The sequence below is a fragment of the Primulina eburnea genome, chromosome 8 (genome assembly GCF_022965805.1).
Source record: "Primulina eburnea isolate SZY01 chromosome 8, ASM2296580v1, whole genome shotgun sequence".
Classification (NCBI taxonomy): Eukaryota; Viridiplantae; Streptophyta; class Magnoliopsida; order Lamiales; family Gesneriaceae; genus Primulina; species Primulina eburnea.
The window spans coordinates 14,372,075-14,389,361 of NC_133108.1; the positions used below are offsets into that span (position 1 = coordinate 14,372,075).

Consider the following 17,287-nt stretch of genomic DNA (forward strand, 5'->3'; position numbering starts at 1 on the left):
GGTCAGCGTGGCAGAGATCGATTCAAGGGGAAGGGCAAGGTGGATCAGAGTCCTAGGCCACCGTCAGTGCCAGTTGCTCCGTCTGATTCTGAGAGATCTTTGTGTCCCAAGTGTAGCAGACCCCATCGTGGAGAGTGTAGATTTGGCACTCGTTCTTGCTATCGTTGTGGCATGCCAGGCCATATTTCCAGAGATTGTCCTAGGGGAGCTAGCCAGGAGAAGGTGCAGGGTCGTATCTTTTCGATGACTAAGGAAGGTATTAATCGTAATTCTTCTGTAATCTCTAGTTCCATTTTGATTTCAGGCAGAGTAGCTACTACTTTGATTGATACTGGTGCTACTCATTCTTTTATGTCTGAATTGTTTTTGAGATCTTTGGGTATAGTTCCTTCTGTTATTCCCCTTCAGCTTAGTGTTGTTTTGCCTTCGGGAGATGTTTTGTGCCCGACTTCCATAGTGTATGCGTGCCCCGTTCGTTTTGTTGATCGAGAGGTCTTTGCTGATTTGATTGTGATCCCGATGGTTGCCTTTGATGTTATTCTTGGCATGGATTGGCTGTCGACCTATCGTGCTGTTATTGATTGCGTTGCTAAGACGGTGACTTTTGCAGATGATGACCAGGGAGGAGTTCTCGCCAGCTCAGGTACTTCGCTGGTCCTTCCTTTTATTTCGTGTCTTGGTGCTGAGAGGCTATTGTGTAGAGGTTGTGATGTTTTTCTAGCATCTGTTGTGGATATGGATAGACTGATTAAGTTGAATATTGATGATATTGATGTGGTGAGGGAGTTTGCGGATGTGTTTGAGGATGATGTTCCGGGTTTGCCGCCGGATAGAGATGTAGAGTTTGTTATTGATCTTGCTCCAGGTACGGTTCCTATTTCTAAGGCTCCGTATAGGATGGCTCCTACCGAGATGAAAGAGTTGAAGACGCAGTTGCAGGATCTTCTAGATAAGGGTTTCATTCGTCCGAGTTCTTCGCCTTGGGGAGCTCCGGTTCTATTTGTTAAGAAGAAGGACGGGTCTTTGCGTCTGTGTATCGATTACAGAGAGCTCAACAAAGTGACGATCAAGAACAAGTATCCGTTGCCACGGATTGACGATCTATTTGACCAACTCCAGGGTGCCACTGTTTTCTCGAAGATTGATCTTCGGTCTGGCTACTATCAGTTGAAGGTTAGGGAGTCTGATATCCCTAAGACGGCTTTCAGGACCAGGTATGGTCACTATGAGTTTCTCGTGATGTCTTTTGGTTTGACCAATGCCCCTTCTGTTTTCATGGACCTGATGAACCGTGTGTTCAAGCCGTATTTGGATAGCTTCGTCATTGTCTTTATCGACGATATATTGATCTATTCCAAGACCAGAGAGCTTCATTCAGAGCATCTCAGAGTTGTTCTCCAGTTGCTGAGAGAGCGGAGGTTGTTTGCTAAGTTGAAGAAGTGTGAGTTTTGGCTGGATCAGATTTCTTTTCTAGGCCATGTCGTTTCGAGGGATGGCATTGCTGTTGATCCGATGAAGATAGAGGCGATTCAGAAGTGGCCTATTCCTACGACTGTTTCAGAGGTACGCAGTTTCCTTGGTTTGGCGGGTTATTATCGTCGTTTTATTTCGGATTTTTCCAAGATTGCCCTGCCATTGTCCAATCTGACAAGGAAGACTGTGAAGTTCGAGTGGTCTATAGATTGCCAGAGCGCATTTCAGGAGTTGAAGGATAGATTGACGTCAGCTCCTATTCTCGCATTGCCCAGTGGTTCAGAGGATTTTGTGGTCTTTACCGATGCGTCGAAGAAGGGTCTCGGTGCAGTGTTGATGCAGAGAGGTAAGGTCATTGCCTATGCTTCTCGCCAGTTGAAGGATTATGAGAAGAATTATCCGACGCACGATTTGGAGCTAGCAGCTGTGGTTTTCGCCCTTAAGATTTGGAGACATTATCTGTATGGCGAAAAGTGTGAGATCTTCACAGACCACAAGAGTTTGAAGTATCTGTTCTCGCAGAAAGAGCTCAATATGCGGCAGAGGAGGTGGTTAGAGCTTGTCAAGGATTACGATGTAACTATCAGTTATCACCCAGGGAAGGCGAATGTTGTGGCTGATGCTTTAAGCCGCAAGTCGAGTGTTTCATTGAGTTCTTTGATTCAGAGACCGTTACTGATGGATTTGCAGAGAGAGGATATTGATCTGGTGATTCCAGGCACCATTGCTCGTCTTTCAGCGTTAGTTATTCGATCTTCATTGACGGACAGGATTCGTAGAGAGCAGTCGACTGATGTTCAGTTGACAGAGTTGAGAGATAGAGCAGAGATTAGAGGTAATTCAGAGTTCGCCTTGAATGGTGATGGTTTGGTGACTTTCAGAGGTCGTATTTGTGTTCCTTCTGGCGACGATATTCGTAGAGATATTCTGACAGAGGCTCATACCGCGCCGTATTCGATTCATCCAGGCAGTACGAAGATGTATCAGGATCTTCGTCGACTCTACTGGTGGCCAGGTATGAAGAAGGATGTTGCCGTGTTCATTTCTCAGTGCCTTACTTGTCAGCAGGTGAAGATTGAGCACCAGAGACCTGCTGGGACATTGTTGTCGTTGCCGATTCCTCAGTGGAAGTGGGAGCATATTACGATGGATTTCGTGACTGGTCTTCCCAGAGTGCGGAGAGGTTTCAATTCTATTTGGGTTATCGTTGATAGATTGACTAAGTCAGCGCACTTTCTTCCAGTCAAGACGACGTATTCGATGAACCAGTATGCCGAGGACTACATAGCAGAGATTGTCAGACTTCATGGTGTTCCTGTGTCGATCGTGTCTGATCGTGACCCCAGATTTACTTCAGAGTTTTGGAAGAGTTTGCACAGAGCTATGGGTTCGCGATTAGCGTTCAGTACAGCCTATCATCCTCAGAGTGATGGTCAGTCAGAGAGAGTCATTCAGATTCTTGAGGATATGCTCAGAGCGTGTACTATAGACTTTCCAGGTAGCTGGGATTCTTTGTTGCCTTTGGCTGAGTTCACTTATAATAATAGCTACCAGGCGACGATTGGCATGGCACCGTATGAGGCACTTTATGGCAGGAAGTGCAGGTCTCCCTTGTATTGGGACGAGGTTGGTGAGAGGAAGATGTTGGGACCAGAGTTGGTCCAGCAGACTGCTGATGTTGTTGCTGTTATCAGAGAAAGGATGAAGACTGCCCAGTCCAGACAGAAGAGCTATGCAGATGTTCGTCGCAGACCTTTGCAGTTCGAGATTGGCGACCACGTGTTTCTGAAGATAGCACCTCTCAAGGGTGTGATGAGATTTGGCAAGAAGGGCAAGTTGAGTCCTAGATTTATTGGTCCATTCGAGATTTTGGACAGAGTTGGTGACAGAGCCTACAGATTAGCCCTACCTCCAGATCTTGACAGAGTTCATAATGTGTTTCACGTTTCGATGCTCAGGAAGTATGTTGCAGATCCTTCCCATGTTCTACGCCATGAGCCATTGGACTTGACGCCGAATTTGACATATCAAGAGATTCCGATTCAGATTTTGGATCGCACAGTTAGAGTTCTGAGGAACAAAGAGATCGGCATTGTCAAAGTTCTTTGGAGGAACCATTTGTTAGAGGAGGCTACGTGGGAACCAGAGGATGAGATGAGAGAGAAGTATCCTGAGTTGTTCGTGCCGTGACGTCAATTTCGCGGACGAAATTCCCTTAAGGGGGGGAGATTGTAATAGCCGAGCTCAGTGTACGGTACGATTTAAGTTTCGTTTGTTATTTGGGATATTTGATTAGATGTTCAGAGTTGTATTTTTGGGCTATAGTATTGTTAGTTTTATTGTCTTGAGGTGTTAGTTGATGTTGGTTGTTCGTTTCAGAGTTTCGGATCGATTTTAGTTGCATTGGAGGTGATCTTGGCCGTGACCTTAGTGCACCCGCGGTAGTGCAAGGAGTGCACCCGCGGTCGACTGTTCCAGTTTTTGTGTTGGAGGGCCGTAGCATCACCGCACCCGCGGTGATGCAGTGACCGCACCCGCGGTGTGTAGCGCACCCGCGGTGCTTGCAGTACCGCACCCGCGGTGTCTGTGGTTCAGGATTTTTGTGGACTGCCGAAAGCTCAGCGCACCCGCGGTCCTTGTGTTGGCGCACCCGCGGTGAAGGTATGGGCGAGATATTTAGTCGATTTTGGAGTGGTTGGCCATCACTTTTCCTTTTTCTTTCCTTCTCATTTTCGCATTTCTCTCCATTGCAAGGGTTTTTGGTCATTTCTTTCACTTCCTATCTTCGATTCAAGCGTTTGTTTGGAATTTCGACTTGAGTTCGACGTTCTCCTTGGTGCTAGGAAGCTTGGGTAAGTTTTTGGTGCGATTCTGTTAAGGTTGTAAATTAAGAGTTGTTTAGGTTGGTTGTTTATGTGGATTTATGGATTATTTAGCTTGTAATCTTGGATATTTAGTTAATATTGGTGTTATTTGTGGATTATTTGTTGTAGGTGGTGATCAAGGGCTAAGTTGAGGTGTTTGTTGTGGTTTGTAAGTGGAAATTCATTCCTTTTGCTCACATGATTTTATATGTATGTGTTTCAAAGAGTTTATTGTGTTATTCCCTTTCATTTGATCCATAGTATGTATTGTTATATGTATTGGAGGCATTGTATGTCTCATTATTGATTAAAGGGAATACAAAGAGATATATAGAGTTCAAAGTGATTGTTAAAACCAGAGAAGAGTTTAAATGTTTTCGGATTGATAAATACATAGTCAGAGATTGCATGCAATATTAGATGATCATCGCCCAGAGGCTTATATCCCTCAGAGTTATCGGTATTTATATCGATTTGGGATACGAGCAACCCCAGAGCAGAGATACTATTGATATCAATCCCCAGAGCAAAAGAGAAATACCATCATATTTTATGCTATTGCTATATTATTGATATTCAGAGTTTACAGTTCAGAGTTGATGGTATTTATGATTTCAAAGAGATGTTTTACAGAGTTATTGTTCATTGTTATATAAGAGTTCCACTTGCTGAGATTTATTCTCATTTCAGTTATTTTCATGTGATGCAGATCAGAGTGGTGCCTCGGGACGTTGACTGTAGATCGGGGGTCATATGCATACACCGTTGGAAGGAGGATTTTGGCATGATCATAGGAATGATGTTTTGTTTTTGTTATGTCATTTAAATGATCATGTATTTATTTTGTAAAGATATTTGATGAAATGTATTTTGAAACTCCTTCCGTATATTTTAAAGAGAAAATTTTATTTCCGCTGCGTATTTATTTTAAAAGAGGATCGGGGTGTCACACAAGTATGCTTTCAGATTCCTCCATCCTCATCATCTCGAATTTGGAAGTAAGCATCCTTAATCTGGTTCGTCTCACACTCTCAGATCCTTCACAATGGCATTGAAGGATATCCCATGCCTTTTTAGCCGAAGTACAGTTTGTGATTAAACTGAACATGTTCATGTCAACCGATGTGAATATAGCATTCAAAGCCTTTGAATTATGATTTGAGTTTTGCACTTCGTCAGCAGTCCAGTCATTTTCAGGTTTTGGTCGGTTGTCCCCCTCTTGATCTGTTGCGACTGGTGGAGTCCATTCGTTGATGACGCGCTGCCATGCCCGTTCATCTAGGGATTTTATGTAGTATCGTATCTTCACCTTCCATAAGCTGTAATTAGTACCATCAAGGACTGGTGGTCGAAGTGCTGCACTTGCAAACGTGATGTCCATTAAATATTTCTGTCAAAAAAAAACCAGAATCAGCACTTAGTATATCAAGAGTATGCTCTGATACCACTTGTAAGATTTATTTCGTCCGACAGATATCGCAAATAATTAAAATATCAAAATAGGATGTAAACCAGTAAATTTATATTTTATCAGAATTAGGTGTTGTCCCAGATGTTACGACATCTCGGACAACATCTACATGCAGCGAAAAATTAATAACACAAATTCACTTTAAATAATTAGATGGACAAGCTTAAAATATGCACAAGTATAAATACTTGTGCGGTGCCTTATGGCAAAAATTAATCACTAGAAAAATCAATTGTTTACAAAACCTAACACTAGTGATTATGACAAAAATCAATTTCCTCAACAAGTTGAGAAAAAATAAAGCTTTCTAAAACAAATAACCAACGATATTAAAACGTGAACAAGAAAGCAAAACAGTGTTCCCAATCAGTAAATCTAAGAAGCAATCTTCAGCCAACGTCTGCTCAGATGTTGTCTTCGGATGCTTTCAACATTCAAGGCAACACTTGTTATAGGCAGCCTTCAAAGCAGCAGTTGTTGATAGGGATTTTCTCTGAGACTTTTGATCGTGCAAAGCATGCGTATGATTATGAGAGGAAGACGGCCACCTCCTTTGTCCTACGTTTTCCTTTTTATAGATGAGAGCCTTATTTCATAAGGAAACCTATTAAGCAAGGAAAGTAAGAGTTTTATTAGAAATAAACTCTTTGTAAACATTAAAATCATATCTTATCAATTTACTAAATCTTTTAATATCTCATTAGCTAAGGAGGCAAAATCAAAACAAATATTTAATCAATCAAAACAACAAGAGAAATATATCAAGGAAATAATTAATTATGTTAGTCGAAAACTTGAAAACATTATTTCCCTTCAATATATATATATATATATATATTTCCCTTCAATATATATATATATATATAATCCACCCCAAGAACATGTCGCCCGTTTAAGATTCGTGATGACATCATCAAAGCCTCCAATCACACCACTACCACCGCCACAATATATGATGTTTTCTAGTTTAATTGCTGATTCTCAAAGGCTGCTGTTGAATGATTGAAGAAATCATGGAGTGTCACTGTGTAACCCTCGTTCATCCATCATAATCTTTTCGCACTCCAAGTTTACCCTCCAATGGTACTCTTAACTCTAAATTTAATTTTACTTACATATAGGATTAATTTTAAAGAAGAAACAGAAGGAGTAAGAATTGATTACGTGATATTTAAGTAAATAATTTATCATTATAAATTATATTTAAAATTCCATAACATATGCACTGATAAAATCGACACAAATGATGAATGTTATGTGTAACCTTTGGTTTTTGGAAAAGTAAAAGTCTTAATATTTGTATTAGTTTAGTTGAAGTAAATTGATAACTAATATTAATATAATATAATACGTGATTTTTTTTTACATGTTTGTCTTTTTTAAAATTTAATCAGAATGGATATCCTGTCTCTTTTTTAGTTTTTCTTTTTAAATAAAATTAATATTTTCTTAACATTTTTATCGAATCAATGATATTAAAAAATAAACTTTCATTTATTTTTTCAAAGTAAATCTTTTGATCATTTTAAAACAAAATTTAACTATTATAAATATAAAAAAAATGTCATATTGTTTGCACAATATTTGGTGTTGCGGGCGTGCCAGGTGCGTAAATGCACCGATTTGTGTAAAAATGATAAAAATCTAACTTCTAAAACAAACGAAAGTGAATTCTAAATTTGACCGTCAGTTCTAATCTCCTAAAACAACTATAAAGCCAAAATGAAGAAAACTATTGGAATTTGAGGAATAAACGCCTGACATTGTTTATATTTTCAATAAACCGTAGGAATTTACAAGACATAAACATATAAATATAAAGTTGTTGAAATCTAAAACGAGAGACGTAAATTGCTAGAAATTTGCTGGAACGCTTGAAAACTAGTGCATGAAAGACTGAAAATTTTTGCAGAGAATATTTGCAGATTTGTCTGTAGAGTTGAGTTGTGTCCCCGTGTGCTTGCCGATCTCTTCTTTTTCTTCGCTGTGAAAGGTGGTTTCTCTCCACTCCCCCATGATCTTTCCAACTATTTTCTCACGATCTCCATCTATCCTCCCACGTTCTTCTCCCTTTTGGCGCTCTGTGACCAGTTTTGAATCGATAAAAATCAATCTCACACTTAACGGGCCTATATAATTTAACTGGGCTTGTGATTAAATTGGTCTTTCATAATTAATTATTTTTAGCCCAAACAATTGCCCCCCGTAAGCATTGGCCCATTGGGCCAAAATGCTTGTTTGTAGCCCGGTTCGACCCATTTATTTGTAGTGGCCTGTAAGCCTTTGTCTTGTGAAGTGGGCTCCCAGCATTGGGCTGATTGCCCAAGCCCAATTCTTTGTCGGACTCTTTCATTGCTTCTTGTATTTCCCTCCTCCAGATTAAAATTCAAGATCATCGGCCCTCCTTCTTCTTCCCCTGCGGCGTTCTCCTTCACCACTCCCTGTTGCTACTGGAAGCACGCCGCTTCGCTGGTTCTTCGCGCAGTCGAGTTCTTGGGCCCTCAAATTTTTACGCTTGTTCTTTGGCTCTTCTTCAAATCGCTCCCCGCCGCTTCACTGGTTCTTCGCGCAGTCGAGTTCTCGAGCCCTTAAATTTATAAGTTTTTTCTCTTCCGCCATAGCCACTGCTACCTGAAGACGTGGTATGGCTCAAGATTTCTCTCCATCGTCTCTTCGTGACTCCAGCACAGCGGGTTCTTCTTCTTCTCAAGCCAACGCCGCTGCCTCGCCATCTATCGGGTTCGCCGGTTCCGCCACTGGTATTAACCCTTCCTCGCCATCTCTGGTTCGTCGATTCCCATTCGGTAGCCAAGTCAATTCATACATTAATTTGATCACCATCAAGCCTTAATGGTGTTTGTGAATTTGCCCAAATGAAATCCACTAGCATTTCCTTGTATTGCATGTCTGCTCATAACAGGTATCACTGGATTGAGATTGGTCATGGGTTGGCCTCAGCTCCCTGGTGCATTTGACACTTAAGCATTTGTGTCATTTGAGGTTTCTTGACAAAGGTATTTCTCAACTCTTATGTGCTCTTATGTGCTCTTACATGTTGCATCCACTCAAGACAACTCCCTTGTCCTTTACATTATGCATTGCACTTCAGTCGGATAACTTTCCCGCATAAACGTATATTCATTTGCACTTCAGTCGGACCCCTTTCCCGCACACACGTATATGCATTTGCACTTCAGTTGGACCCCTTTCCCGCATACACGCTTACTTACTGTTCTTGCATGCGGTGACTCCGCTTCTTATCTGTTGATTGTTGGTTTGGTGTTGTGGTTGTTGGGTGATGGGTGTGGTACGAAGGTGGATTTGTATGGGGTGTTGTGTATTGGATGTTCGGAAGGAGTTTCTATTCGTTCTTAATTCACTTAACCCAACTCATTTTCAATAGCTTCAATCAAAACCATATGTTGGCTTAAAACTCCCCACTCGAGATTATTCTCTCCCTTCATTGGCTATCGAAACACAATGGATCCAATATGATAAAAGTGGCCTACTGGCCAACTTTAATCGATCGTTGTCATTTTTTAATCATAACCAACAAATATTTACATTAGTGGCCCTAAGGCCTACTTCAAATAAAATCTTACAACATGAACATAAAGCCAGAACATACAAAAATGGCTGGTCAGCCTATTTTTCTTCCAAAGTCAACTTCTGGGTCCTCTTGGGTTTGCATAACGTCCTTGTTCTCTTCTATCTTCCTTTATTATTCCCTTTTCCGACCGGTGAGCTCAACTCCCCGCTCAGTATATTTCTTTCCTGCCATATTCTAAGTGGCCTGAAGGCCTACTTCATGGTCTGTCACTGCACATGCAAATAATCAATTTATAATGGCGGTATGGTCTACTTCCCCATGATTTCTCGTACCATAGGAACATTAGAAATATCAACGGAATGTATATATAATAAGTGGCCATAAGGCCGACTCCCAGCTGAAACAAAGTATCTTCAAAATAATGAAAGTGGCTTGATGTCCCACTTTCTCTGATCAATCTTATTGTTGAATCGTAAACAACAGATATTTACCTCAGTGGCCCTAAGGCCTACTTCACATGACAACTTGAAATAAAAAAGCTGAAGAAGGCCAACTCCCTACTGAATATTGGTCCTTCAATTCGCCTCATTCGTTCGTTTTTTCTACTTCTTCTCTCATACTTGGAAAATACGGCTTGAGATACTTGTCGTTTATGCATCTTTTGTGTGGATGGCCATCTAAGCTCGATAGCCAATATGCATTTCCGTCTAATACCTTATATACCTTGAATGGTCCCTTCCAGTTGGGAGACCATTTGCCCAGCTCCCTATCCTTTGTTCCTAGTGGTAGTATGGTCTTCCACATTATCTCTCCTTCATGGAAACTTTTCTTGTTAACTCTTTTGTTGTAGATCCTCGCCACTTTTTGTTTCTGTAACAGCAAAGCATTGTACGCTTGGATTCTCAACTCATCTAATTCTTCTAGCTCCATGATCATTGCTTCATTATAATGCTCAAGGGAAAGTTCATTTTGCTTTGCCACTCGCATTGATGTCACCATAATCTCCAATAGGAGCACTGCATCGTGGCCAAAGGTAAGGGAAAAAGGGCTCACTCCAGTGGCAGTCCTCTTGGATGTTCTGTATGCCCACAAAGTTTCTGATAACAGCCTTGGCCAATCCCTAGGATTCTCTTCCATCATCTTTTGTAGAATCTTTATCAACACTTTATTTGACGCTTCGGCTTGCCCGTTTGACTGTGGGTAATGAGGGGATGAGTTTATCAATTTAATTCCATAGTCTTCTGCAAACTCCCTCGTATCTGAGCATGTGAACATAGTTCCCTGATCCGTGGTCAATGACTCTGGAATTCCAAATCTATGAATAATATTCTCTTTCACAAAGTTAATGACATCCCCTTGCTCCGCTTTCTTCAAAGACATTGCTTCTACCCATTTGGTGAAATAATCTGTAGTCACAAGGATGAACGAGTGGCCTTTAGATGATGAGGGGTAGATTTTCCCTATTAAGAACATGGCCCAGCCTTTGAATGGCCATGGTTTGACAACGTTGTGAAGCTCATCCGCCGGAATTCTTTGGATGTTCCCGTGTCTCTGACATGGCTGACATCCCCTAGCATATTTGATGCAATCTTTCAGGATTGATGGCCAATAGTAGCCATACCTCTTTATCAACCATCTCATCTTTATTCCAGATTGATGTGCTCCACACACTCCCTCATGAACTTGCTTCATGATCTCCAAAGCCTCTGGGAAGCCTATGCATCTGAGGAGCAGACCATCTAACCCTTTCCTGTACAAATCACCCTCCACTAAAACGTAATTAAGAGCTCTCATTTTTAAACCATGTGGAATATCTCTCCCGGTTGATTCTAGCACCTGTTTCATGTCATCCCTCCAGTCACCAACTAAGTTTATATCCAAGTTGAGCGTGTCTACATGAATCCCTCTTTGCTGAATTGAAGGGTGGTTTTTCTTTTGAATCAACACCAGCCTTTGTGTAAGTTCCGGAGACATCTTCAATCCCGAAGCAACCTGTGCCAACTCGTCTGCCTCCCAATTTTCTTGTCTTGGGACGTGTACTAATGACACTTCCTCGAAATCATCTAGAAGTTGGGATGCAGCTGTATAGTAAGGAGCCAAGGACAAACTTGTGCATTTGAACTCCCCTGACAACTGTTTGAGTACCAGCTGGGAATCCCCTGATATTAACAGTTCTCTTGCCCCTAAATCTTTTAAAATTTCCAATCCGATGACCAGTGCTTCATATTCTGCCTGATTGTTGGTGCATGGAAAATCCAAATTAAAGGATAGAGCGGTTTTCACACCTCTTGGGGAGGTGATCACAATACCAGCTCCAGCTGCTGTTTCTGTACTTGATCCATCGAACTTCAACTCCCAGGGTTGAACTCCCACTCCACAAACTGGGAACCCAACCTGTTCTCCAATAAACTCATCAAGTGAAGGGTGATCAGCTAAAAAATCGGAAATAGCTTGGCCTTTTACTGATTTTTGGGGATAATATGTCAATGTAAATTCGGCCAATGCTAAAGACCATTTGCCAATTCTCCTAGAGAGGATGGGTCTATTAAGCATGTATTTAATCAAATCGGTTTTAGCCACCACAAACACTCTTGATTGAATCAAATAATGTCTTAACTTAGTACATGCATAATACAGTGTTAAGCATAGTTTTTCAATCACAGAATATTTCACCTCTACTGGAGTAAGGAATCTACTCAAATAATAGATGGCTTGTTCATTTCCTTCATGATTATTTTGAACTAGTAGACACCCAATTGATTCATGAGCAGCAGAGATGTATAATTTAAGGGGCATTCCATACCTGGGAGGCATAAGAACAGATGGGTTAGATAGATATCTCTTGATCACATCAAAAGCTTTCTGATGCGGCTCCTCCCATTTGAACTCTCTGCTGTCTTTGAGCTTCAACAGCTGTGAAAACTCCTTTGTCTTCCCTGCAAGGTTAGAGATAAAACGCCTCAAGTAATTCACTTGCCCAAGGAAGCGTTGCAACTCTTTCTTGTTTCTAGGTGGATTTGCTTCCATAATAGCTTTGGCTTTGTTCTTATCCACTTCAACTCCCCTCTGATGTACAAGAAATCCCAGAAAGTTTCCTACTTTCACACCAAAGGCACATTTCAATGGATTTAACTTCAGCTCATGTTGCCTCATTCTTTGGAAGCTTTTCCTCAAGTGTTCAATGTGATCAGCAGCTTGTTTAGAATTCACAACGATATCATCTATATATACTTCAATGTGATGCCCTATCATGTCATGTAAGATCGAGTTCATAGCTCTTTGGTACGTGGCCCCTGCGTTCTTTAGCCCGAATGGCATAACAAGCCATTCAAACGTACCAACAGCTCCCGAGCATCTGAATGTTGTTTTGTGAGTGTCAGTCTCTGCTATTTTGATCTGGTTGTAGCCCGAGAATCCATCCATGAAGGATAACAATTCATGTCTAGCCACTGAATCAATTAACATATCAGGTATCGGCATCACATATACATCTTTGGGAGTTGCACAGTTCAAGTCTCGGAAGTCGATGCATATTCTTACCTTGTCATTCTTTTTCATGACTGGCACAATGTTCGAAAGCCATTCGGTATATCTTTTTGGCTTTATAAACTTGGTCTTTAACAATTTCTCAACTTCCTCTTTCACTTTCAATTCAACTTCTTTTGACATGCGACGAGATGGCTGTTGAAATGGTTTGAAACCTTCTTTGAGTGGAAGTCGGTGTTCGACCAATTTTCGTTCCAACCCTGGCATGTCATCATAACTCCATGCAAAACAATCTCTGTATTCCTTCAACATGCTGATCAAGTCTTGCTTCAACTGCTCTTCCAGTAGCTTACTCACATATACCACTTTTGGATTCTCAAGCTCCCCCAAGTTAATCTCTTCCAATGGGTCTTGAACTTCATGTTGGCCATCTTCCATTTGAGATGGCGCTAACAACAACTCATCGACTTGGAGCTCATCATCTTCGTATTCTTCTTCTTGGACAACTTCAGTTCCATAAGTGTTCCATGCTTCCTGTTCCTTTAGTTTGTCCATTACTTGCTGCACATGTGCCTTCCATATAGAGGTTGCAGCTACCACTTTTTCTTTTTGGTCCGAATCAATCATCAATCTCCTCAATCAGCGGCTGAATTATCGGCCTAGACGGCACGATAACAGTAGGTTTGAGGATTCTTTCCAACACCGAGCTTGGAGTTGGTGTTTGCATGTACAGTGGATTTTCTTTCTTGCTATTGCTACGGATTTTGATGGGCCCAAAATCCCCATTGTAGTACCTAGCCTCAACTGCACTTGTACTTGTTTGAAATGGCTGTCCATCAGCTTCTACAACCTCCACATCATCCCCTTTCCAAAATAATAACAGTTGGTGCATTGAGGATGGTATGCATGGATCCAATCTCTGCCTAACAACGCTTGGAAGTTGGCAGAAGAGTTTACCACGAAAAATACACATAACGATGACATACTCCCCACAGTAACATCAGCGGGGAATACCCCAATGGTTTTGGTGGTTTCCCCTGTAAATGCAGCAACCGAAACTTCCGAAGGAATCAAGTCTTCTTCATTTTTGCCCAAACTTTTCAACATTCTTACTGGGAGAACATTCACAGCTGAACCATTGTCAATCAACACCCTGGACACTGGCTTCCCATTCAAGTGGTCTTTGATGTACAACGGCCTTATGTGCTTGGTCATGGCCGGTGTAGGCTTTTCAAGTATCACTTGCTTAGGCTTATTCGGGTGATCTTCCTTGATAATCACTCTTGAACTCCCTTCAGGGAGTTTATTTGCGTGCTCTTTCTTTTGCACTGATTCTTGGGGCATCAACTCCCCACTCTCTTCTTCCATCATTTTAAATCTCTCCGGTAGTATCACTACTCCAGTGGCACAGTCCACGGTGATGTGAAATCCTCCAACGCAAAAATTAATTGTTTTTCTTGCTTGATCATCCTCTTCGCTTAACAAATCATCATCATCTTCAACAAACTTATCCTCAGTAGCCGATCTTCCGAACTTGGATTTACTCCCCACTGGCTCCCTGGAGACTGGAACATCAATTGTGGATTCATTTTTCAACTTAGCGGACTCCTCTCTTCTTGCAATTGCTCTTTCTCTCAACAGTCGTCTCTTTTATGTCCTAGTCGGTGGCCTAGGGAACTTTTTGTGTTGGGCCACTCTCCAAGACTCACTGAACTCCCCTCTGGCTGGAAGGACGTATCTCGGCTTTACTCAACTGCTCTCAATCATTTTTCTTTTTGAGATTTCGTATGAACCGTTCTCTGCCTTGATTAGCTGATAACTTTCTAGTTTCCACCCTTCGTGACTTAAATTCATATGCATTTCTCCTGTCTGAATACCTACTTTGGCGATGATTGCATGATGACTCCCCTCTAAACCTTTGTTTTTCCACCACTGGTCTTTCAAGGAAATGTTGATTCCTCGGCCTAAAGGCCGCGGATTCACCAACATTTCTGGGGAAATGCGGTTGGACTGTTCGTATTTGATCGGCACTATGTCTTCCATGAGCTTCAAACAATTGACCCTTTGGAATCCAGTATTTCTTGATTACTCGGTCTTTCACTGCAAAGGATCGGCTTCTTTTCTCATTGAGAAGATCCCTCAAATCTCACATTCACAAACCAAAGCTACCGGGGGAAAAGGATCATCATCCACCGCCATAGACTCTTGTTTGTTGGAGAATTTCACAACTCCCTTGTTAATTCTATCTTGCAAAATGTTCTTGAACGCCCAACAAGATTTGGTGGCATGATTATAGGAGTTGTGGTATTTACAATACTCTCGTCCCTTCAGCTCTTCTGTGGGTGTCATCTTGTGATCAGGCGGGGATGTGATGAACTTTTCTTTCCCCAGGAAGTCGAAAACTTCTTCGGTCTTTGATACATCGAATGTATACTGCATGTCTTTGGGGAGTTGAGAGTTGTTCTTCTCTGTTGGCTTCTTTTTTAGCAGGGGAACTGTGCAAGACCAGGCCGATTGCATCTCTGCCAATGCCACCTCTTCCACCTCCTGATAATAAGACCCCATAGTAGTTTTCTTCTTGTATGACTCTTCCCGCAATAGTTCTTCGTATTCAGCCACTTTGGCAGCTAGCTCGAAGAAATCCCTGGACTCCATTCCCTGGAATTTCTTCCTCAATTCAAAATCTAGCCCCTTTTGTGCCATCTTCACGAACTCGGTCTCCGGTAGGAACACCTTGCACCTATTCTTCATCTTCTTGAACCTGTCTATGAAATATTCCACAGACTCTCCTTTCTTTTGAGTGACTCTGGATAAGTCCGCAATGCACACTTCAGGCTCTGTTCTATAGAATTGAATGTGAAATTGGCCTTTCCATCTCTTGGTAACTCATCACTGAATTTCTGGGGAGTGAGGCATACCAGGCGAATGCAGTCCCAGTGAGGGAATTCGGGAATATCCGCAACTTTAGATTGTTGAAGTTCTCCAAGTTGGCTAATTCCCCGCACTGGATGGTGAATCTGGCTATGTGTTCCATGCTGGACTAGCCATCCTCCCCGGAGAATAAACTGAAATCATGAACTCTATAACCCCTTGGGTACGGGTTATTCACGTCAATGTAGTCTGGATAGGGTTTGTGGAACTCTGGGCGGCCAATCTGTTTCAAGGCCGGCCCATATAACTCTTGAACAGCTTCTCTCACCATTTCTGGATCAATCCCGTGCATGTTCCGAGCGGGGAGTTGGTGATGGTAGTAATTTTCCCCCCGGGCTTGGAACCCTGCATTTAAACCAAAATTACCTCCTGGGAAGCCCCCATCCACTCCTTGATGATCCATGTGCGATATGTCATCATAAACTCCCGGTTGGTACAGAGGATTGGTCACGCTGTACACTTGAGTAACTGGTTGTTTCGAGCTCCCCACTCCATGAGCACGTGGATATGGCTGAGATCTCCCCCCTAAGGTTTCTTCTCTCTTGTGAGGTGGTGTATACCTTCTCTCTGGATGATTTGGGAGAGTAAACTCTGGACGACGGGGATCGCCAGCCCTTGAGTTTCCCACTCCCTAATCGGATTCATGAACTTGGTTGCTTCCCTGGTCAGCCTCTTTGATAGTGGTATTTTGCTCTCTGAGGACTGACTCGGCTTACACAAAATGGTTTTCAAACAGTCAGCCATCGCCTTAGATAATGCCAGTGAGATTTCCTCAATCTTTGTAGCAGTCAGTTCTTCAATCACCCTGTTTGAGACTTGATCATACGTAGTAGGAATATGTAGATCCATTTCTTCAACCTGTGGTTCCACAGCGTGTTGCTCTGGCTGAGGCGCTTGAGTTCCCTCTTGATTCGCCAGAGACTCCCCACCCTCCTGATTCACGTTTCCCTTTCTTCTTGGCGGCATAGTAAGGTCCCACCGGGCGTGCCAAAAATATGTTTGCATAATATTTGGTGTTGCGGGCGTGCCAGGTGCGTAAATGCACCGATTTGTGTAAAAATGATAAAAATCTAACTTCTAAAACAAACGAAAGTGAATTCTAAATTTGACCGTCAGTTCTAATCTCCTAAAACAACTATAAAGCCAAAATGAAGAAAACTATTGGAATTTGAGGAATAAACGCCTGACATTGTTTATATTTTCAATAAACCGTAGGAATTTACAAGACATAAACATATAAATATAAAGTTTTTAAAATCTAAAATGAGAGACGTAAATTGCTAGAAATTTGCTGGAACGCTTGAAAACTAGTGCATGAAAGACTGAAAATTTTTGCAGAGAGTATTTGCAGATTTGTCTGTAGAGTTGAGTTGTGTCCCCGTGTGCTTGCCGATCTCTTCTTTTTCTTCGCTGTGAAAGGTGGTTTCTCTCCACTCCCCCATGATCTTTCCAACTATTTTCTCACGATCTCCATCTATCCTCCCACGTTCTTCTCCCTTTTGGCGCTCTGTG

General features: G+C 41.9%; 1 protein-coding gene across 1 annotated transcript; it reads right to left on the reverse strand.

Annotated features, from left to right (window-relative positions):
- Positions 1 to 14,983: 14,983 nt before the first annotated feature.
- LOC140839029 (uncharacterized) lies at positions 14,984 to 15,878 on the reverse strand. Its single transcript, XM_073205657.1, has 2 exons — positions 15,763 to 15,878; positions 14,984 to 15,605 (listed from the first exon to the last, which is right to left on the reverse strand). Exons 1-2 carry the CDS (start codon positions 15,876 to 15,878, stop codon positions 14,984 to 14,986), a joined length of 738 nt encoding a protein of 245 aa, XP_073061758.1.
- Between the last annotated feature and the right edge of the window lie 1,409 nt (positions 15,879 to 17,287).